We start from the raw sequence: 24,552 nt of genomic DNA, 5'->3' as shown, positions 1-24,552 counted from the left end.
TGGGCGGGGGAGCAAGCTTGTTGACGGCAAAGTCACTCATGTGGAACAGCGCTCTTTTCAATCACTTCAAGTGGCGCTTTTGTGACTAAAGTCATTGCTGTATTTTTTTTCAATTCTAATTTATAGTAACTGTTTATTTGTTCTCTAAATTCCGCCTGCATGGCTAATACCGGAAGTCCCTGTTCGCTTGGCTACGGCAGCTTTTGAGGGTCAAAACACGGATAAGCGAAGCGTTTCATCGTTAAGGTAAACATGTTTAACCAACGCTGCCACCAATGTAACTGAGAGTTTATGTATGTTGCCTATACTGTATAAAATAACAAACAGAGTTTCCAGTTTTACACGAGTAACACTTTATTTCGTTTTTTTTTTCAAAACTCCACTCCACCACAACAACGTGTCACCACTTCCGCTCTTAGCGCCTTCAAAATAAGAGCTCAAGGCATACCGTATTTCCTTGAATTGCCGCCTGGGCGCTAATTAATTTAAAACCTATTCTCACTCCTGCGGTAAAGGTAAGCATACGCTAATTATTTTAAAACCTCTTCTCACTCCGGCACTTACCAAAGGCATGCAGTAAACATTTTAGTGTGATGTAAGGATACCATCATGAAAAGCACATTTAATAAAAAAAAAAAAATGTTATTATGGTCTTACCTTTTACTTATAAATGAAGTCCATGCCAGCTCCTTCTGATCAAAAGCATCAATAACTTGTTTATAGAAATCTTACTTATCCTTCTTCAGTTTTAAAAGTCTCTCCGTCTCGATGAAGAGCTTCCTTTATTACCTCCTGCTTCGATTGAAAGTCCAGTTTAGAAAACTGCTATCAGACCGCTGCTATCAGTTAGCTCGGAATTATCCTCGGACAACTCCCCCTCCCGTTCTGCTCTGTGGGTGATCTCTTTATCCCACCGCTGCCACCATGAAGTGTTATTGGATAAACATGCTTTATTTCAGCCTGGTTATTTACATATCCAGCATAGGAGTAGTGGTGTTATATCCTTTGAGGTCCGCCCCCCCCCGCGTCAAATCCGTTCCCAGCACATATCACGTCACTCGGGGCGGCATAGTTCAGTTGGTAGAGCGGCCGTGCCAGCAACTTGAGGGTTGCAGGTTCGATTCCCGCTTCCGCCATCCTAGTCACTGCCGTTGTGTCCTTGGGCAAGACACTTTACCCACCTGCTCCCAGTGCCACCCACACTGGTTTAAATGTAAATTAGATATTGGGTTTCACTATGTAAAGCGCTTTGAGTCACTAGAGAAAAGCGCTATATAAATATAATTCACTTCACTCGTTGTCACTTCTTCTGAAGCCGAGGAGTCGCAAGAAAGATCACTAGCGCCTTCTACCAACCAGGAGGCGGGAGTCATTTAATGACTCATATTTGACACACGCAGCTACGGTATATTAATAAAAACATAGCTGCTTACTGTTCTTTTTAGCATATTCAATAGCTTGGGCTTTAAATCCTACTGAATATCTCCTAACCTTCTTCCCTTTATGCGATTTTCAAATCATTGAAATCAGCCTCCTCCATTTTGAAAATGATGACTAGTGAAGTGTCACTCGTGACGTGACGAGTTTGACCCTGCGGTAATGCTAAGGATGCGCTAATTATTTTGCGAAGCGAGTTTGACCCGGCAGTAATTCTAGGCAGTCGCATTCTATATACCCGGCGCCAATTCAAGGAAATACGGTATACTGTATTACAGTTTATAACAGGAACTTAACATCACAAAAAGGTTACACGTGTAATTGAGAAAAAAAATCGAATTTTCCGATAAAAGTAAATGCCAACATACAATGTTGTTATCTTGAGCGTGTCTAGTTTCCAGTGTCCTTAAAGTGACAGTAACAGCTGTCATTCCAATGAAGGCCGATGACGGAGGTTGTTTACTTCCCCCAGTGCATCTCTTCCCTTTTTTCCTGCACTGAAGAACTGATCCTGAGTCATGATGACTGAGGCCGGAGGGGAGAAGGCCGACTGGTGATGGATGGAGGTAGGAACCCGCATCTTCTTCTGTGCAAGGGCCGCTAAGAGAGATGGCGTGCATAACAATGGACCATTTGTCTTTAGATAGTACTTTATTTATTCCGTCAGGAGAGTTCCTTCAGGAAAATTACAATTTTCAGCACAATCCCATTCGAGATTAGACAAACATGACAGGGAGACAGAACAGGATCGCTGACGGGTCTGCCGGCTTCCAGCGCCCCTTACAAAAAAAGATGACATACAGATAAACAGGGGGGGGGGGGGGAGAAAAAATAGAAGATTAAAATAAAATAAAAAAATCGGTCTTAGCCTAGGCCCTGGAGTGGGGGTGCAGACTGAGGCCAAGGGGGAAAAAAACAAACAAAAAAAAACTCATAGCCAGATGCGGATGAGGGGACAGGGCTGCGGAACTAGCACTGAGCGCTGGGACGGAGAGGCTTCGCGGTGTTTTGGCTGGGTGAGCAGGTGTCGGACACCTTAGTCTCCTTGGACGTATCATCGCTCATCCATGCGGACTGGACACTGGCCGAGAGTGGAGTCGGCTGTCTTGGTTGCTTTGATGGGTCTGCTCCTGTCTCTGGCCATGCTCCCTCCACCCCAGCGGACGATGGCGTGGAACACCGCAGAGGCCACCACAGTGTATATGTTTATTTTACTTTTTATTCATAGCTGTATGTAGAAGTGTCTGGTTGTATCTGCTGCTTTAATGTCTATAATGTCCTCTGTGTTCTTTGATGTTTGATGTTTCCCTCTTACACACATGGAAGAGGGATGTGTACTATGGCTATGAGTATTTGTTTTTTTCCCTTGCCCTCAGTCTGTACCCCCTCTCCAGGGCCCAGGCTAACACCGATTTTTAAATTTTATTTTAATCTTCTATTCCCCCCCCCTTGTATACCTGTATCTCATCTTTTTTTTGTAAGGGGCGCTGGAAGCCGGCAGACCCGTCAGCGATCCTGTTCTGTCTCCCTTTAATGTTTGTCTGATCTTGAATGGGATTGTGCTGAAAATTGTAATTTTCCTGAAGGAACTCTCCTGACGGAATAAATAAAGTACTATCTAATCTAATCTAATCACATCCCTCTTACATGTGTGTAAGAGGGAAACATCAAACATCAAAGAACACAGAGGACATTAAAGACATTGAAGCAGCAGATACAAGCAGACACTTCTACATACAGCTATGAATAAAAAGTAAAAGAAACATATCCACTCTGGTGGCCTCTGCGGTGTTCCACGCCATCGTCCGCTGGGGTGGAGGGAGCATGGCCAGAGACAGGAGCAGACCCAACAAAGCAACCAAGACAGCCGACTCCACTCTCGGCCAGTGTCCAGTCCGCATGGATGAGCGAGGATACGTCCAAGGTGACTGAGGTGTCCGACACCTGCTCACCCAGTCAAGACACCGCCAAGCCTCTCCGTCCGCAGTCCTGTCCCCTCATCCGCATCTCCTCCAGTACATCCAAACAGACTCTGGTGTAGCAGAGACCCTGCAGCTGGTCTCCATGGCCAAAAGGCTCCCGGGAGGCAGATCCAGAAGTCCACAAAAAAAAGCACCACAGAGGTCACGAAAGTGCCACCCCTTGTCACACAGTCCCAAATGCAAAAAAAATATAATACCACATGAAAACAAGAGGGAAACACAAAAGGATGACACAAGAGCACAGAGCTCCTGCCTACAGCAGCGCCATCTTGCTGCCTTTTTATGACGTTTATGAAACCGAAATGAAAAGAAAAGTCATTTAAATGGATGCCCTGTGCTAATCTGTGGCGATCAGGCCTAAAGCTCTTTTAGAAATGAAGGTATTTAAGCCCAGCAGGAGGCCGCTGGTAAGTCTGTTCACAAGCTGGGTCTTATTACGGACCGCAATTAGAGCTTAAAGTGCACCAAAGGACTCTAGTTTCTTGTTCATCACGTTGCATCTCAACAGGAGCGTGCATGACCTTCAGGACGGGAATCAGGAGCACAGTTTTGCCCTCCTGGAATCTTCCAGAGCAGAGTTGAGGCCCTAGAGAGATGTTTCCTTACTGTATGAATGCAGCGGTGATTATGAGCTTAGTGCTTCTACGTTCTGCTGTAAGCCATAATCCTGCTCCGTGCATGAAAATGCTGCGTGTTTTCACTCCGAGTCCAAATGTAGGTCATGCAGTCCAGCCTTCTGGAAGCACTTCTTTAGGAGTTTTATTTTTGAACAATTCTGCTGCATTGTTTCTTTTGCTCTGAGAAGGAACTCAATGCCATGATAACAAAGCCAGCTAACAATAAGTCTGGATTACAATCATTAAGTGATTTAAAGCTGCTTCTCAGACAAATCACAGGAGGGTGTTGACACATCCTAAGCGTATTTGGAGACTTGTCGTTGACTTTGAATGATTTGGAAAGGCAAAGTACAGAGTGGGTTGAAATGTAGCTAATCAGTGCTATTGTAGCCGCGTGGTAAAAGAGCACTTTGTCGGTGGCTTTGATGCTCGTTTATTGTTTTGTTTGTCTCTATTTTGGTTCATTTGCTTAGTTTTTTGCTCAGTGAGTTAGTTTGTTGGTTGGCCTCTTTTTCAGTCAATGGGATTGTTGGTTTGTTCATTGCTTTATTTGTTAGCTGGTTTGTCATCAGTTAGCATGTTTATTTTATGGTGAGTTAGTTGGTTGACCTTACCTTTTAGTTGTTACTGTTCAGTTTGTTCATTGGTTTATTTGTTGTTTTAATGGTTGGCCTGTTTGTCTTTTGCCTTGCTAGTTATTTGATGTATTTGCTAGTTGGTAGGTCGGTCATTTTATCGGTTTGTTAGTTTGTTTGTTAGTATATTTGAGTTATTTGCTAGTTAGATGGTTGGTTCTTAACTCTACATGCCCCTAAAGCTGACCAACACGCCGGACTGTAGTCAGTTGGAAGCGTGTCTTAATGAAATTAAACAATGGATGTCCGCTAACTTTTTGCAACTTAATGCCAAAAAAACGGAAATGCTGATTATCGGTCCTGCTAGACACCGACCTCTATTTAATAATACAACTTTAACATTTGACAACCAAATAATAAAACAAGGTGACTCTGTAAAAAATCTGGGTATTATCTTCGACCCAACTCTCTCCTTTGAGTCACACATTAAAAGCGTTACTAAAACGGCCTTCTTTCATCTCCGTAATATCGCTAAAATTCGCTCCATTTTGTCCACTAAAGACGCCGAGATCATTATCCATGCGTTTGTTACGTCTCGTCTCGATTACTGTAACGTATTATTTTCGGGTCTCCCCATGTCTAGCATTAAAAGATTACAGTTGGTACAAAATGCGGCTGCTAGACTTTTGACAAGAACAAGAAAGTTTGATCATATTACGCCTGTACTGTATATACCTTTATATACATATATACATACATATATACCTATAGTGTCTCACCTGCACTGGCTTCCTGTGCACTTAAGATGTGACTTTAAGGTTTTACTACTTACGTATAAAATACTACACGGTCCAGCTCCAGCCTATCTTGCCGATTGTATTGTACCATATGTCCCGGCAAGAAATCTGCGTTCAAAAGACTCCGGCTTATTAGTGATTCCTAGAGCCCAAAAAAAGTCTGCGGGCTATAGAGCGTTTTCCGTTCGGGCTCCAGTACTCTGGAATGCCCTCCCGGTAACAGTTCGAGATGCTACCTCAGTAGAAGCATTTAAGTCTCACCTTAAAACTCATCTGTATACTCTAGCCTTTAAATAGACCTCCTTTTTAGACCAGTTGATCTGCCGCTTCTTTTCTTTCTCCTATGTCCCCCCCTCCCTTGTGGAGGGGGTCCGGTCCGATGACCATGGATGAAGTACTGGCTGTCCAGAGTCGAGACCCAGGATGGACCGCTCGCCTGTATCGGTTGGGGACGTCTCTACGCTGCTGATCCGCTTGAGATGGTTTCCTGTGGACGGGACTCTCGCTGCTGTCTTGGATCCGCTTGTACTGAACTCTCGCGGCTGTGTTGGAGCCACTATGGATTGAACTTTCACAGTATCATGTGAGACCCGCTCGACATCCATTGCTTTCGGTCCCCTAGAGGGGGGGGGTTGCCCACATCTGAGGTCCTCTCCAAGGTTTCTCATAGTCAGCATTGTCACTGGCGTCCCACTGGATGTGAATTCTCCCTGCCCACTGGGTGTGAGTTTTCCTTGCCCTTTTGTGGGTTCTTCCGAGGATGTTGAAGTCGTAATGATTTGTGCAGTCCTTTGAGACATTTGTGATTTGGGGCTATATAAATAAACATTGATTGATTGATTGATTCTTTGTCCGGTTGTTGGTTGGTTGCTTTCTTTTGTTCGTTGGTTGGTCCATCCATCCATCCATTTTCTACCGCTTATTCCCTTTTGGGGTTGCGGGGGGCGCTGGCGCCTATCTCAGCTACAATCGGGCGGAAGGCGGGGTACACCCTGGACAATTCGCCACCTCATTGCAGGGCCAACACAGATAGACAGACAACATTCACACTCACATTCACACACTAGGGCCAATTTAGTGTTGCCAATCAACCTATCCCCAGGTGCATGTCTTTGGAAGTGGGAGGAAGCCGGAGTACCCGGAGGGAACCCACACATTCACGAGGAGAACATGCAAACTCCACACAGAAAGATCCCGAGCCTGGATTTGAACCCAGGACTGCAGGACCTTCGTATTGTTATGCAGACGCACTGACCCCTCTGCCACCGTGAAGCCGTCGTTGGTTGGTTTTTGTCTTAATTGGTTTCCTTATTAGCTGTTTGCATGGTCAGGGAATTATTTGATGGAAAATTGGTTGGTTTCTTTGTCAGCTTGCTGGTTAGTTCATTAGTGATTCCCAAAGCCCAAAAAAAGTCTGCGGGCTATAAAGCGTTTTCATTTCGGGCTCCAGTACTCTGGAATACCCTCCCGGTAACAGTTCGAGATGCCACCTCAGTAGAAGCATTTAAGTCTCACCTTAAAACTCATTTGTATACTCTAGCCTTTTAAATAGACTCCCTTTTTAGACCAATTGATCTGCCGTTTCTTTTCTTTTTCTCCTATGTCCCACTCTCCCTTGTGGAGGGGGTCCGGTCCAATCCGGTGGCCATGTACTGCTCGCCTGTGTATCGGCTGGGGACATCTCTGCGCTGCTGATCCGCCTCCGCTTGGGATGGTTTCCTGCTGGCTCCGCTGTGAACGGTACTCTCGCTACTGTGTTGGATCCGCTTTGGACTGGACTCTCGCGACTGTGTTGGATCCAGTATGGATTGAACTTTCACAGTATCATGTTAGACCCGCTCGACATCCATTGCTTTCCTCCTCTCCAAGGTTCTCATAGTCATCATTGTCACCGACGTCCCACTGGGTGTGAGTTTTCCTTGCCCTTATGTGGGCCTACCGAGGATGTCGTAGTGGTTCGTGTTGTGGTTTGTGCAGCCCTTTGAGACACTAGTGATTTAGGGCTATATAAGTAAACATTGATTGATTGATTGATTGCTTTCTTTGTTAGTTGGTTTCTTCATCAGTTAGAATGTTGGCCAGTTGATCTATTGGTCAGCTAGTTCCTTTGATCTCTTTGCTAGTTAGTTGTTGCTTCTTTGTCAGGTAGTTAGTTGGTTTGTTCATTTGTTAGTTTCTTTATTAGTTTGCGTGGTCAATTCAAGATTGTTTATTGTCATGTGCATGGTTAAACAGTTTGCTATACAATAAAATCTTACTTTGCTTGTCCACCCTTCAACAAGTCACACTACTTAGCTAAAATAAAAATACAAAAAAGGTTGTATACAAGGCACAGTGAGTAACATAACATATTGTACATTCTGATTGACAGTCAACAGTATAAATTTGGAGGGTGACATTGGCTGACGGCAGCAGTTAAAAGTGTCCTTAGTGATCAAAGGGGAAAAGTGTCTAGATCAGGGTGCCCACACTTTTTCTGCAGGCGAGCTACTTTTCAATTGACCAACTCGAGGGATATACCTCATTTATATATATCATTTATATTTATTTATTTATGAAAGAGACGTTTTTGTAAACAAGTTAAATGTGGTTTAATGATAATACAGCATGTGTAACACATATAGATGTCTTTCTTTCACAAAGACAAGATATAAGTTGGTGTATTACCTGATTCTGATGACTTGCATTGATTGGAATCAGACAGTAATGATGATAACGCCCACATTTTCAAATGGAGGAGAAAAAAAGTGGTCCTTTCTGTACAATACCACATGAAAGTGGTTGGTTTTTGGCATCTAATTCATCAGCTTCCATACACTTTACAAGAAAAACATTGGCGGCAAATTCCGTAGCTTGCTTGATTGACATTCACGGCACCCGAGGGTCTTGTGAGATGACGCTGGCTGCTGCCAGTTCATTATTATGAAAAAATGACAGAGAGGAAGGCGAGAAACACTTTTTATTTCAACAGACTTTCGCGCCGTCCCTTCCGTCAAAACTCTAAAGGCCGACTGCACATTTCCTATCTTCACAATAAAAGCCCTGCTTCATGCTGCCTGCGCTAACAAAATAAGAGTCTCGGAAAGCTGGCGTGCACATTAATTTGAGCGAGGATGAAAGATTCGTGGATGAGGAAAGTGGGAGTGAAGGACAATCAATCAATCAATCAATCAATGTTTATTTATATAGCCCCAAATCACAAATGTCTCAAAGGACTGCACAAATCATTACGACTACAACATCCTCGGAAGAACCCACAAAAGGGCAAGGAAAACTCACACCCAGTGGGCAGGGAGAATTCACATCCAGTGGGACGCCAGTGACAATGCTGACTATGAGAAACCTTGGAGAGGACCTCAGATGTGGGCAAGCCCCCCCCCCCCCCTCTAGGGGACCGAAAGCAATGGATGTCGAGCGGGTCTAACATGATACTGTGAAAGTTCAATCCATAGTGGCTCCAACACAGCCGCGAGAGTTCAGTTCAAGCGGATCCAAGACAGCAGCGAGAGTCCCGTCCACAGGAAACCATCTCAAGCGGAGGCGGATCAGCAACATAGAGATGTCCCCAACCGATACAGGCGAGCGGTCCATCCTGGGTCCCGACGAGCGGTCCATCCTGGGTCTCGACTCTGGACAGCCAGTACTTCATCCATGGTCACCGGACCGGACCCCCTCCACAAGGGAGGGGGGGACATAGGAGAAAGAAAAGAAGCGGCAGATCAACTGGTCTAAAAAGGAGGTCTATTTAAAGGCTAGAGTATACAGATGAGTTTTAAGGTGAGACTTAAATGCTTCTACTGAGGTAGCATCTCAAACTGTTACCGGGAGGGCATTCCAGAGTACTGGAGCCCGAACGGAAAACGCTCTATAGCCCGCAGACTTTTTTGGGCTCTAGGAATCACTAATAAGCCGGAGTCTTTCCACTTTATTTATATAGCACATTTAAACAACAATAACGTTTCCAAAGTGCTGCACAGCCATGTTAAAAACAATATTATGCTCCACCAATGACTGAATAAAACAAAAAATGAATACAAATAAAACCAATATATCCATCCATCCATCCATCATCTTCCGCTTATCCGAGGTCGGGTCGCGGGGGCAACAGCCTAAGCAGGGAAACGCAGACTTCCCTCTCCCCAGCCACTTCGTCTAGCTCTTCCCGGGGGATCCCGAGGCGTTCCCAGGCCAGCCGGGAGACATAGTCTTCCCAACGTGTCCTGGGTCTTCCCCGTGGCCTCCTACCGGTTGGACGTGCCCTAAACACCTCCCTAGGGAGGCGTTCGGGTGGCATCCTGACCAGATGCCCGAACCACCTCATGTGGCTCCTCTCCATGTGAAGGAGCAGCGGCTTTACTTTGAGTTCCTCCCGGATGGCAGAGCTTCTCACCCTATCTCTAAGGGAGAGACCTGGAAACTCATTTGGGCCGCTTGTACCCGTGATCTTATCCTTTCGGTCATGACCCAAAGCTCATGACCATAGGTGAGGATGGGAACGTAGATCGACCGGTAAATTGAGAGCTTTGCCTTCCGGCTCAGCTCCTTCTTCACCACAACAGATCGATACAACGTCCGCATTACTGAAGACGCCGCACCGATCCGCCTGTCGATCTCACGATCCACTCTTCCCCCACTCGTGAACAAGACTCCTAGGTACTTGAACTCCTCCACATATAAAAACAAATATGATTAAAAACTATTTTAAAGGGTAAAATCAATTCAAACCGTAAAATAAAAATCAAAGTGTATAAAAAACACAGAGGACCACACAACTCACGTAGTGTTAAAAGCCAAAGAATAAAAGTGGGTCTTAAGACGAGACTTAAAACACTCCACACGCCATTAGACTGTACAACTCCTCTCTGGGACGGGGGGCAGGGGGGTACTAGGATGACAGGGGATGCAAAACAATAACAATGCAATACGTTTTCATGACATGGTCACTACTGCCTACTTTGTCTTGTTATATTCTTATTTTACTGTTATGTTTTTATTCTTTTTGTAATATTTCTCTATTTTGTTCCCATTTAAACCCCCATTATTTACTTTTTTAAATTGATCTCAACTCTGTACACTGCTGCTGGAATTTTAATTTTCCTGAAGGAACTCTCCTGAAGGAATCAATAAAGTACTATCTATCTATCTATCTAATAAACAGTGTGAGGTTTAATGTGTGTGTCCCTAATCTGGTGCATGTGTAGAAAAGAATGTTCCAACATGTAAATGGCGAGTGTGAGTAGTAATGGTGCTGTGCAATTGTTGCTTTTGCAGCATCCGAGCAGGCCCATAAGTAATATATCTGCACTGATGCAATGGTGTGACGTAGAGAGAGAGAGAGAGAGAGAGAGAGAGAGAGAGGCTTCACACTGGTCTTTCTTCTTCCTCCTCCAGCGTGGACACACACCCGCCGTGCAGCCCTCCCCTCCTCCTCCCGTGGACCAGCTCTGCTCGCCGCATTTCCGACACTCACAGGCAGCGATGGAGGTGCCAGGCTTAGCGCGCAACAGCATCAGCAGCCCGCTGAGCCCCTGCGAGGGCATGATCAAGGACCTCAGCCTGGATTCCATACAGCTGTGCGAGAGAGAAGGTAAGACGAGTCCTTTTTATGCTCTGCTGTTTGTCGCTCATCAACGGGATCAAAGAGTCCTGTTTTTGCAAGCATTATCGTGCCTTTTTGAACGGGAAAGGGCGTGCATGTGCGTGTGCGGAATAGCAAAGACTTATCTGGCGTGCAGAAATGTTCTTATCTCACGCCACAGCCACGGCCACCCCGCCTTTTAACCAACGCTTTGTGTCACAGCCGCACCGCCGGTCTTCGTGAAGTCATGCAGTGACGTGGCGTTAAAGTTTGCAGTCGAACGGAGAGTTTTTACAAGGTGCCAACACGCAGAGTGGTGTGATGGTGCAGGGGAAAAAAAGCAAGTCATCATCATGACCGGGAGAGGCTCCAACATGGCTGCAGACACATGTGAGCGCACAGCCTCCGCAATGAAAAGATTCCTGATCAATGAATGTGATGAGGATTTATTGCAAGGGGCTGTTTTTGGGGAGGTTTGCACGGTGCACTCCATGGCTGCACTTGACCACGTCCTCCTAGTGCTTTGCTGGCCTGACTCTGGAGCTGTCATTCTCACAATGGCCTCTCTCAGAACCTGGACCCCGCTGCCAGTGTTTGTGCTCGGAACTAAACGGCGCCCGTGTGTCCTTGAGAGGCCCACATGGTGTTTGTTTATGGAGCAACACCACACCACACCTGCACACGCTACGCAGTCGGCAAAGAGACTGTTGGCGAGTGCAGGAGTTGACATGGTCGACTCCACTGCTAGTTCCCACTTACCACTCCATTCATGTTCCCAAAGGCACGCAAGCTAGCGCAGTGTTTTTCAACCACATAACACTCATCTACTCATTGTTGAGTTAAGGGTTGAATAGCCCATCCTTGTTCTATTCTCTGCCACTATTTTTCTAACCATGCTGAACACCCTCTCGGACGATGCATTGCTGTGTGGCATGCACAAAAGTGCTTTCATCAAATGCACTAGAGTCTGGAATCTTCCATCTCTCCCTAGCACTGCTCAAAACCGGTCAATCTTTGCTTCCTGAGGCTATCCAGGTCCAATCGCGGCTGTGGCTTGAAACTTACAAGCGTATTTCTTCATCTTACTCGTCGCCACGGCTGTATCTTCCTAGTTCTTCTGCTTCGTCTCCTTGTGTGCGCAGTTGTGCACTGCACTCTCTAAAAGCCGTAGATATGCATGTACAGTAGATGGCAGTATTGTCCTGTTTAAGAGTGTCACAAAATTGCTGTTTACGGCATAGAAACTTCTTTACGGTAGACGAAAACATGACTGCTGTTGTTGTGTGTTGTTCCCCCGCTGGGAGGACGTTAATGAAACTGCCTAACAATAAACCCACATATAACGTCATTGGCCAAACACGCGGTTTATATTGTGGGAAAGCGGACGTGAAAACAGGCTGTCCTCACTCAGGTCCGCATGGAGCTGGAGGGGGCGTGGCCTCCAGCTCCACCTGAATTTCGGGAGATTTTCAGGTGAAAATTTGTCCCGGGAGGTTTTCGGGAGAGGCGCTGAATTTCAGGAGTGTCCCGGAAAATCCGGGATGGTTGGCAAGTATGATTTGGGTAAAAAATACTTTTGGCAAACCAGTAATTATAGTCCGAAAAATTGTGTTGTTGTTCAGTGTCTGTGCAGAGTAACCGTGTAATACTCTTCCATATCAGTAGGTAGATAATTGCTTTGTAGATGTCTGAAACAGCGGGAGGCAGCATGCAGGTAAAAATATGTCTAATGCCTAAACCAAAAGTAAACAAAAGGTGAGTGCCCCTAAGAAAAGGCATTGAAGCTTAGGGAAAGCTATGCAGAACAAAACTAAAACTGAACTGGCTACAAAGCAAACAAAAACAGAATGCTGGACGACAGCAAAGACTTACTTTGGCGCAAAGACGGCGTCCACAAAGTACATCCGAACATGACATGACAATCAACAATGTCCCCACAAAGAAGGATAAAAACAACTGCACTATATTCTTGATTGCTAAAACAAAGTAGATGCGGGAAATATTGCGTAAAAGAGGATATGAAACTGCTACAGGAACATACCCGCAAAATAGTGCAAATAAGTCAGGGTGCAATGTGACAGTACACCTCCTTTGAGACAAGAGCTCTAGTCATGCACGCATGCTTGGTAATGCTTTAAAGTGATACCCAACAATTGCCACAACCACTTTTTACTGTCAACTGAGTTTTGTTTTTGAATGATTTCTGCTGGTGGTGTGCCTCCTGTATTTTTTTCAACGCAAAAAATGTGCCTTGGCTCAAAAAAGCTTGAAAAACACTGATCTAGCGTGCTGTCGGCTGGGCGAGGCTCCGCCCCCTCCATCGAAAGGTGTGCTGAAAGCTGCTGTAGATGCCTAGAGGGCGCTCTCCTTGCATGATTGTGACCCGTCCTCTTCCTGTAGGTCAAACCTTCAGGATACGCGGCAGAAAAGATCAGCGCCACGCTGCACGTGCGTGTTTGGATCGATCACCTCTTGAAACTCTACATTCTATTAGTCCTCTCCTACGCCAATATCCCTCCTGGAGGTGGGCAGCGAATGCGCAAGCGAACGTTGGAAGAAGGGCAGCCCTTCCCGCTGCACAGCTCAGGCACTGTACCTAGGAATGACTGACAACACGTTCCCAGCCCCTTCCTGCTCCGTCACCATCATTCTCAATCAATCAATCAATGTTTATTTATATAGCCCCAAATCACAAATGTCTCAAAGGACTGCACAAATCATTACGACTACAACATCCTCGGAAGAACCCACAAAAGGGCAAGGAAAACTCACACCCAGTGGTCAGAGAGAATTCACATCCAGTGGGACGCCAGTGACAATGCTGACTATGAGAAACCTTGGAGAGGACCTCAGATGTGGGCAACCCCCCCCCTCTAGGGGACCGAAAGCAATGGATGTCGAGCGGGTCTAACATGATACTGTGAAAGTTCAATCCATAGTGGCTCCAACACAGCCGCGAGAGTTCAGTTCAAGCGGATCCAAGACAGCAGCGAGAGTCCCGTCCACAAGAAACCATCTCAAGCGGATCAGCAGCGTAGAGATGTCCCCAACCGATACAGGCGAGCGGTCCATCCTGGGTCCCGACGAGCGGTCCATCCTGGGTCTCGACTCTGGACAGCCAGTACTTCATCCATGGTCATCGGACCGGACCCCCTCCACAAGGGAGGGGGGGACACTATACCGTACAACATAGGGTTGTACGGTATAGTGGTACTAATTAAGTACTGCGGCACTAATGAATCATGAACCGTACCATACTGCGACTGAAAAATACCGGTTCCCTGTTTTTTCTGTTACGCTGGATTTGCGAGCTGAGGAGCATGTTCGGCAGCGCGCACACACAGAGTACTTATAAGCAGACCCCGGGTGTAGACAGAAAAGGGAGAATGGACTCATTTTGTTGTAAAAAAGTAAAGTTAAAGGGGAAGTTATAACACTGAAGCACCCTCAGGGGGGTATAGCTCGGTTGGTAGAGTGGCCGTGCCAGCAACTTGAGGGTTCCAGGTTCGATCTCCACTTCCGCCATCCTACTGTTGTTCTTGGGCAAGACACTTTACCCACTGCCACACACACTGCTTTAAATGGAACTTAGATATTGGCTTTTACTATGTAAAGGGATTTGATTCACTAGAGAAAAGAGCTATCTAAATATAATTCACTTCAGGAAGCGGTGCTTTAAGACATGGCTAGCTAGCTAGCGGCGAACGTCCATCCACAGTCGGCAGTGTTTTAGCTACTTCTAAATCACTAATCCTTGTCTCCATGGCGGAAAATAGTGTCTCACAAGTAGCATTATCACCGGAGGACTAGGAATAACTAAACATGCTTCACTACACACCGTAGGAGGATACAATAGCTCACCGCTAAAAGCAAGCTAGCACTCCTGAATGTAAACAAATGCCATGGGTGGATCTCCACCTGACATCCACTGTAATGATACCAAGTACAAGAGTGCATCTAGTCGATACTACTATGATTACATCGTAATTTTTTATCATCACACACTTTTTTTTTTCTTTTTTTTAAATGTATATTATGTTTATAAAGTCAGTAAATATGTCCCTGGACACATGAGGACTTTGAATATGACCAATGTATGATCCAGTAACTACTTGGTATCGGATCCATACCTAAATGTGTGGTATCATCCAAAACTAATGTTAAGTATCAAAGAAAAGAAGAATAAGCGGCGAACGTCCATCCACAGTCGGCAGTGTTTTAGCTACTTCTAAATCACTAATTCTTGTCTCCATGGCGACAAATAGTGTCTCACAAGTAACATTATCACCGGAGGACGAGGAATAACTAAACATGCTTCACTACACACCGTAGGAGGATACAATAGCTCACCGCTAAAAGCAAGCTAGCACTCCTGAATGTAAACAAATGCCATGGGTGGATCTCCACCTGACATCCACTGTAATGATACCAAGTACAAGAGTGCAGCTAGTCGATACTACTATGATTACATCATAATTTTTTAATCATCACACACTTTTTTAAATTTTTTTAAATATATATTATGTTTATAAAGTCAGTAAATATGTCCCTGGACACATGAGGACTTTGAATATGACCAATGTATGATCCAGTAACTACTTGGTATCGGATCCATACCTAAATGTGTGGTATCATCCAAAACTAATGTTAAGTATCAAAGAAAAGAAGAATAAGCGGCGAACGTCCATCCACAGTCGGCAGTGATTTAGCTACTTCTAAATCACTAATCCTTGTCTCCATGGCGGCAAATAGTGTCTCACAAGTAACATTATCACCGGAGGACGAGGAATAACTAAACATGCTTCACTACACACCGTAGGAGGGTACAATAGCTCACCGCTAAAAGCAAGCTAGCACTCCTGAATGTAAACAAATGCCATGGGTGGATCTCCACCTGACATCCACTGTAATGATACCAAGTACAAGAGTGCATCTAGTCGATACTACTATGATTACATCGTAATTTTTTATCATCACACACTTTATTTTTTCTTTTTTTTAAATGTACATTATGTTTATAATGTCAGTCAATATGTCCCTGGACACATGAGGACTTTGAATATGACCAATGTATGATCCAGTAACTACTTGGTATCGGATCCATACCTAAATGTGTGGTATCATCCAAAACTAATGTTAAGTATCAAAGAAAAGAAGAATAAGCGGCGAACGTCCATCCACAGTCGGCAGTGTTTTAGCTACTTCTAAATCACTAATCCTTGTCTCCATGGCGACAAATAGTGTCTCACAAGTAACATTATCACCGGAGGACGAGGAATAACTAAACATGCTTCACTACACACCGTAGGAGGATACAATAGCTCACCGCTAAAAGCAAGCTAGCACTCCTGAATGTAAACAAATGCCATGGGTGGATCTCCACCTGACATCCACTGTAATGATACCAAGTACAAGAGTGCATCTAGTCGATACTATGATGACATCGTAATTTTTTATCATCACACACTTTTCTTTTTTTTTAAATGTATATTATGTTTATAAAGTCAGTCAATATGTCCCTGGACACATGAGGACTTTGAATATGACCAATGTATGATCCAGTAACTACTTGGTATCGGATCCATACCTAAATGTGTGGTATCATCCAAAACTAATGTTAAGTATCAAAGAAAAGAAGAATAAGCGGCGAACGTCCATCCACAGTCGGCAGTGTTTTAGCTACTTCTAAATCACTAATTCTTGTCTCCATGGCGACAAATAGTGTCTCACAAGTAGCATTATCACCGGAGGACGAGGAATAACTAAACATGCTTCACTACACACCGTAGGAGGATACAATAGCTCACCGCTAAAAGCAAGCTAGCACTCCTGAATGTAAACAAATGCCCTGGGTGGATCTCCACCTGACATCCACTGTAATGATACCAAGTACAAAAGTGCATCTAGTCGATACTACTATGATTACATCGTAATTTTTTATCATCACACACTTTTTTTTTTCTTTCTTTTAAATGTATATTATGTTTATAAAGTCAGTAAATATGTCCCTGGACACATGAGGACTTTGAATATGACCAATGTATGATCCAGTAACTACTTGGTATCGGATCCATACCTAAATGTATGGTATCATCCAAAACTAATGTTAAGTATCAAAGAAAAGAAGAATAAGCGGCGAACGTCCATCCACAGTCGGCAGTGTTTTAGCTACTTCTAAATCACTAATCCTTGTCTCCATGGCGGCAAATAGTGTCTCACAAGTAGCATTATCACCGGAGGACGAGGAATAACTAAACATGCTTCACTACACACCGTAGGAGGATACAATAGCTCACCGCTAAAAGCAAGCTAGCACTCCTGAATGTAAACAAATGCCATGGGTGGATCTCCACCTGACATCCACTGTAATGATACCAAGTACAAGAGTGCATCTAGTCGATACTACTATGATTACATCGTAATTTTTTATCATCACACACTTTTTCTTTTCTTTTTTTTAAATGTATATTATGTTTATAATGTCAGTAAATATGTCCCTGGACACATGAGGACTTTGAATATGACCAATGTATGATCCAGTAACTACTTGGTATCGGATCCATACCTAAATGTGTGGTATCATCCAAAACTAATGTTAAGTATCAAAGAAAAGAAGAATAAGCGGCGAACGTCCATCCACAGTCGGCAGTGTTTTAGCTACTTCTAAATCACTAATCCTTGTCTCCATGGCGGCAAATAGTGTCTCACAAGTAGTATTATCACCGGAGGACGAGGAATAACTAAACATGCTTCACTACACACCGTAGGAGGATACAATAGCTCACCGCTAAAAGCAAGCTAGCACTCCTGAATGTAAACAAATGCCACGGGTGGATCTCCACTGTAATGATACCAAGTACAAGAGTGCATCTAGTCGATACTACTATGATTACATCGTAATTTTTTATCATCACACACTTTTTTTCAAATGTGTATTATGTTTATAAAGTCAGTCAATATGTCCCTGGACACATGAGGACTTTGAATATGACCAATGTATGATCCTGTAACTACTTGGTATCGGATCCATACCTAAATGTGTGGTATCATCCAAAACTAATGTTAAGTATCAAAGAAAAGAAGAATAAGTGATTATTACATTTGAACAGAAGTGTAGATAGAACATGTTAAAACAGAAAATAAGCAGATATTAACAGTGAATGAACAAGTAGATTAATAATTCATTTTTTACAGTTTGTCCGGAGGTCTCAAGGTTGGCAAGTATGCATCATTTATACACATTAGCCCCCCCCTCCCCAGACGCTTTTTTTCTCTTAATGTGGCCCCCGAGTCCAAATATTTGCCCAGTTGTGATCTACAGAGACAGTCCTGTTTTTGAGCCCGCGAACAAGGAATGTCAAATAAATACATGAATGTAAAAGGACCGGAAAATCTATCTGACTTAATAAATTCATATAAATATGGCGATGATGCGATCTTTTCGATTGCATCAAGAGAGAAAATTGTGTCTAAATTGTGAAAATTGTGTTTAATACCATGATGGATCAGATGTTTTTTAAATGTCGCCATATAAGAAGAAATGTATCTCCATTGATTTTCGCAAATAAGTGTCCTTATCTGCCCAAACTTTTTTTTTTTTTTTAATCTGGAGGTCAAATTCATTTCATTTCCTTTCTAAATTTACCTCCTCAGAGCCATTAATATTTAATTGGCAGCATGAGAGGAGGCTGAGCCAGCAAACAGGAGAGTGCATCGCTGGCCTCCTGTCTGTGGGAAAGGAACTCTCTCACACACACACACACACACACACACACACACACACACGTATTATGGTAGACGTTTCAAAGCACAAAAGACGTGTTTGTGTGTGTGTTTTTGTGGTCATGAATTATAAATGTCTAATTGAAGAACATTACCCCCTCATTAGAAATCTGCGTTCAAAGGACTCCGGCTTATTAGTGATTCCCAAAGCCCAAAAAAAGTCTGCGGGCTATAGAGCGTTTTCCGTTCGGGCTCCAGTACTCTGGAATGCCCTCCCGGTAACAGTTCGAGATGCCACCTCAGTAGAAGCATTTAAGTCTCACCTTAAAACTCATTTGTATACTCTAGCCTTTAAATAGACTCCCTTTTTAGACCAGTTGATCTGCCGTTTCTTTTCTTTTTCTTCTATGTCCCACTCTCCCTTGTGGAGGGGGTCCGGTCCGATCCGGTGGCCATGTACTGCTTGCCTGTGTATCGGCTGGGGACATCTCTGCGATGCTGATTCGCCTCCGCTTGGGATGGTTTCCTGCTGGCTCCGCTGTGAACGGGACTCTCGCTGCTGTGTTGGATCCGCTTTGGACTGGACTCTCGCGACTGTGTTGGATCCATTGTGGATTGAACTTTCACAGTATCATGTTAGACCCGCTCGACATCCATTGCTTTCCTCCTCTCCAAGGTTCTCATAGTCATCATTGTCACCGACGTCCCACTGGGTGTGAGTTTTCCTTGCCCTTATGTGGGCCTACCGAGGATGTCGTAGTGGTTTGTGCAGCCCTTTGAGACACTAGTGATTTAGGGCTATATAAGTAAACATTGATTGATTGGGAGTATCTTAAAATGTACAGTTTGGCAACATCCCATAATAAGCTTGATAGGCTGTTTAGTGTCGGTCAGGGTCCCCAACAACAAGTCTGTGGGCATTTTTTTTTAATGAAATGTAAATGGAGTGTACAATAGATCCACACCTGTTGGCAGATTATTTGAAATACATTTTATAATATAAAATATAATAGTAATAATAGTAACAGTCCATTTAACTCTTAGGACACTTTTCAAAGACTTTACGGGATAAAAAAAAAACCCAAATGAGTCTAAATATAATGTATTCAAAAAAACAAAACAGAGCAAATTCAGTTTAAAAGTACAAAAAGAACGAAAGATTAAAATATAATATGATGTATTAAATGTGAAAATATACATTAAGTAGAAATTAGGGCTGGGCAACGATTAAACATTTTAATCGAAGTGAATCGCACTATTTCTCCGATTAATCGCGATTAACTGCATTGTATACGCAAAGCCCAATAATGAATTCAAAAGTAGTGTGTAGTGCACCTTTATTGGAATATTCTCCCACATGAACAAAAGCGCCAAAACATTTGTTGTGCAAACACAATTTAAATCAGTCCTTGTTAAACAGTAGCAGTTAAATAGCATATTTGATGAAAATCAACTCAAAAAATGTAAATACAAACATTTAAGCTTATTGCCACTGCCAGGGTATTTAAGTTATCCTGTTTGTTATGGAAAATAAATATAATCTACATACAAATCTCTGAGCCACAATCATAACATCTGAACAGGCAATTTCTGAGGTAACAGCAGAAACATTTTTTTTTATCAGGGATCTTATGTTTAAAAAACCTATATTATAGGTAGTGGGCTGTTTTAGGGAATTTTTGATCAAATTATCCGTAGTAGCAATATTAATAATGTTGTGTTTATTCTGCGTAGTGCACTTAAAATAATTATGACCATATCTAGGAATTGATATGATGGGAATTTTCCGATTGTTTGCTTGGTGCTTTGATAAACTGAACGCATCATATACATGGTACTATATTGTGATGTTATGAGCCTGGGACAAAAAGAACTACCCTACCCAGCATGCAACAGGAGTGACGAGCATGCGTAGGTTGTGTCGCCATGACGGCATCTTGTATGTTGTGATATGCACGCTCTGAAAGCAAACGTTAAGAACTCAGCCAACACTCCTGGTCTGCATTATTCATAAATAGACAGACAACACATATACTCCGCTGCTTCACAGGCCGCTGGATGTAGCCGGCAAAGTATTCCCATGCTAGCTAGCCGGTCTAGCAAGCACGCCTCATTCAGTCCAAAACGGCCCGATCTATCCACATTCAGAATTGTCTGGCGGTCATAAGTGACCACACCAGCCATGAAATTTGCAGAATTGTCCGGTATTTTTGCCAAATGTTCCATCTTTACCAAGAGCCCCTCGACGCCATCTTGTTAAGAAAAGGCGTTAACAAAATAAAAGCATGTAAACAACATACGCAAATGTGCGATAAAATAATTGTCGGCGTTAATAGATTGATGAGTTAACGCGTAATTAACGCATTAATTTGCCCACCCCTAAATAAAACACTTATATATATTTTACATTATATTATATATATATATATATAAAATACAAATAAATAAATTTAAAAAATAAAGTTTTAATTACAAAGATGATATTATCAATTTAACAAATGAACCTTAAGCTTAATTAAGTCAGGCCAATTTGAAAAAGTCGTACTAACCAAATAAACAATACATTATGTTGTGCTAAAATGAATAAATTAATAATACAAATGTTTATTGAAGTGAAGTGAATTATATTTATATAGCGCTTTTCTCAAGTGACTCAAAGCGCTTTACATAGCGAAACCCAATATCTAAGTTACATATAAACCAGTGTGGGTGGCACTGGGAGCAGGTGGGTAAAGTGTCTTGCCCAAGGACACAACGGCAGTGACTAGGATGGTGGAAGCGGGAATCGAACCTGCAACCCTCAAGTTGCTGGGACAGCCACTCCACCAACCGAGCTATACCACCCCTAACTAAATTGTCAGTAAATTTAAAGCGCAAATGAAAATACAACTTCACCACTTTTGCTGGACTTCTTCTGTTTGTTTTACATTGTCATTACTGCCACAAGTGGTGGAAAAGTGTATTACAACTGAGTACCGCTGCTACCTATATGGACCTCAGCTGAAAAACACATATATTACATCTTAGGGGGGGGCGGGTTAAGAAACACTGGTATACATTACACGCCATCAACATGCAGGAGACTTTCTCTTCGCAAAGAATTAGCCTAGGGCTCCCACTACTTCAGCATTAAAGTGAGTTGATTTTTCATGGTCCGTGAAAATAATGCATACATTAAAGCGCTCCTTGGTGGGAAAAAAGGGTTGGGTACTCCTGCTTTAAAGTTTACAAGTAAATATAGCGAGTCAACTTGTTCTCAATCAATCAATCAATCAATGTTTATTTATATAGCCCCAAATCACAAATGTCTCAAAGGACTGCACAAATCATTACGACTACAACATCCTCGGAAGAACCCCCAAAAGGGCAAGGAAAACTCACACCCAGTGGGCAGGGAGAATTCACATCCACTGGGACGCCAGTGACAATGCTGACTATGAGAAACCTTGGAGAGGACCTCAGATGTGGGCAACCCCCGCCCCTCTAGGGGACCGAAAGCAATGGATGTCGAGCGGGTCTAACATGATACTGTGAAAGTTCAATCCATAGTGGCTCCAAGACAGCAGCGAGAGTCCCGTCCACAGGAAACCATCTCAAGCGGATCAGCAGCGTAGAGATGCCCCCAACCGATACAGGCGAGCGGTCCATCCTGGGTCCCGACGAGCGGTCCATCCTGGGTCTCGACTCTGGACAGCCAGTACTTCATCCATGGTCATCGGACCGGACCCCCTCCACAAGGGAGGGGGGGACATAGGAGAAAGAAAAGAAGCGGCAGATCAACTGGTCTAAAAAGGAGGTCTATTTAAAGGCTAGAGTATACAGATGAGTTTTAAGGTTCTCTACTGCAACTGTGAAGAAGACAAGCAGTAGCTGCCTATTTTCCCCGAGGAAATGTGCTCTGTTTAAATAGCGTCCTGGAGATTTCTCAAAATGTATATTTTATTCCCCCCCTTTGCCCCTCCAAAAAAAAAAATTCTGTTATCAATAGGCTAGTAGGCTCTTTTCATTGCCAGCTGTTTAGTTTCTCTTCACCTGTTCAAAGGGAATTGTTGTGATCCATCATTGAAGGTCAACCAGTGCAGTAATTAAGCCAGCGCTGCTCCCTGAAGACTTCGTGTTTAATGACATGCAAATGAACAACGTCGCCCTCGGATGTGCCATGACTGCTAATTTATCAGTCAGCTGGCATTTTACTTTGGACTTGCATGGCAACGCTTGTGCACGTGTGCATGTGTGCACATATGTACGTGTGCACGTGTAAATCTGCGTTCAAAGGACTCCGGCTTATTAGTGATTCCCAAAGCCCAAAACAAGTCTGCGGGCTATAGAGCGTTTTCATTTCGGGCTCCAGTACTCTGGAATGCCCTCCCGGTAAAAGTTCGAGATGCCACCTCAGTAGAAGCATTTAAGTCTCACCTTAAAACTCATTTGTATACTCTAGCCTTTAAATAGACTCCCTTTTTAGACCAGTTGATCTGCCGTTTCTTTTCTTTTTCTCCTATGTCCCACTCTCCCTTGTGGAGGGGGTCCGGTCCGATCCGGTGGCCATGTACTGCTCGCCTGTGTATCGGCTGGGGACATCTCTGCGCTGCTGATCCGCCTCCGCTTGGGATGGTTTCCTGCTGGCTCCGCTGTGAACGGGACTCTCGCTGCTGTGTTGGATCCGCTTTGGAGGGGACTCTTGCGGGATCCATTATGGATTGAACTTTCACAGTATCATGTTAGACCCACTCGACATCCATTGCTTTCTTCCTCTCCAAGGTTCTCATAGTCATCATTGTCACCGACGTCCCACTGGGTGTGAGTTTTCCTTGCCCTTATGTGGGCCTACCGAGGATGTCGTAGTGGTTTGTGCAGCCCTTTGAGACACTAGTGATTTAGGGCTGTATAAGTAAACATTGATTGATTGATTGATTGATGTAAGTGTTGTGCATGTGTGCACGTTTTGAAGTCGTACTTCCCTGCACAAAAGGAAAGGAACGCAGGAAGTGTGTGGTTACCTAACTGATTTTAACTTTGTAAGGCCGAGAGAATGGAAGTTACGCAACGGTTCAAATCCCTCATGGTAAGTTTTAGTCCTGATACAAGTGACACCTGTTAAAAAAAAAAAAAATACAGACCCAATCAGCATCCTGGCTAGAGGCAAAAGTGAAAGTGCTAGCTTGTCAGTAATGGTGGACGTCATGAGAGATTAAAAAATGATTTTTTTTCAATATTTTTTACGGCTTGTCCCTCATAAGATGGTCTCCTGTGGACGGGACTCTCGCTGCTGTCTTGGATCCGCTTGAACTGAACTCTCGCGGCTGTGTTGGAGCCACTATGGATTGAACTTTCACAGTATCATGTTAGACCCGCTCGACATCCATTGCTTTCGGTCCCCTAGAGGGGGGGGGTTGCCCACATCTGAGGTCCTCTCCAAGGTTTCTCATAGTCAGCATTGTCACTGGCGTCCCACTGGATGTGAATTCTCCCTTTTGTGGGTTCTTCCGAGGATGTTGTAGTCGTAATGATTTGTGCAGTCCTTTGAGACATTTGTGATTTTGGGCTATATAAATAAACATTGATTGATTGATTTATTGATAATGTAGACAAAATGATAGGTAGTCTTTGAATATGACCAATGTATGATCCAGTAACTACTTGGTATCGGATCCATACCTAAATGTGTGGTATCATCCAAAACTAATGTCAAGCATCAAAGAAGAGAAGAATAATTTGATTATTACATTTTAACAGAAGTGTAGATAGAACATATAGAAACAGAAAATAAGCAGATATTAACAGTAAATGAACAAGTAGATTAATAATTCATTTTTACAGTTTGTCCCTTTTTATAATGTTGAC

General features: G+C 43.6%; 1 protein-coding gene across 2 annotated transcripts in view; it reads left to right on the top strand.

The window, feature by feature from the left end:
* Positions 1–15: 15 nt before the first annotated feature.
* Positions 16–24,552, top strand: part of phyhiplb (phytanoyl-CoA 2-hydroxylase interacting protein-like b) — a 51,684-nt gene continuing 27,147 nt past the window's right edge. The window contains exons 1-3 of one of the 2 annotated variants that reach the window (XM_061911731.1): positions 16–246; positions 1,910–2,003; positions 10,800–10,995. In XM_061911731.1, the coding sequence (XP_061767715.1) occupies positions 1,998–2,003; positions 10,800–10,995 (202 nt within the window). In that variant the 5' untranslated portion in view covers positions 16–246; positions 1,910–1,997. Of the gene's footprint in view, positions 247–1,906; positions 2,004–10,799; positions 10,996–24,552 lie in introns of those variants that run through there. The other variant, XM_061911732.1, reaches the window with a different exon arrangement.

Source organism: Nerophis ophidion, linkage group LG09, assembly GCF_033978795.1.
Source record: "Nerophis ophidion isolate RoL-2023_Sa linkage group LG09, RoL_Noph_v1.0, whole genome shotgun sequence".
Lineage (NCBI taxonomy): Eukaryota > Metazoa > Chordata > Actinopteri > Syngnathiformes > Syngnathidae > Nerophis > Nerophis ophidion.
Note: the sequence above shows the minus strand (reverse complement) of the source record. Positions and strands in the feature narration are given on the sequence as shown.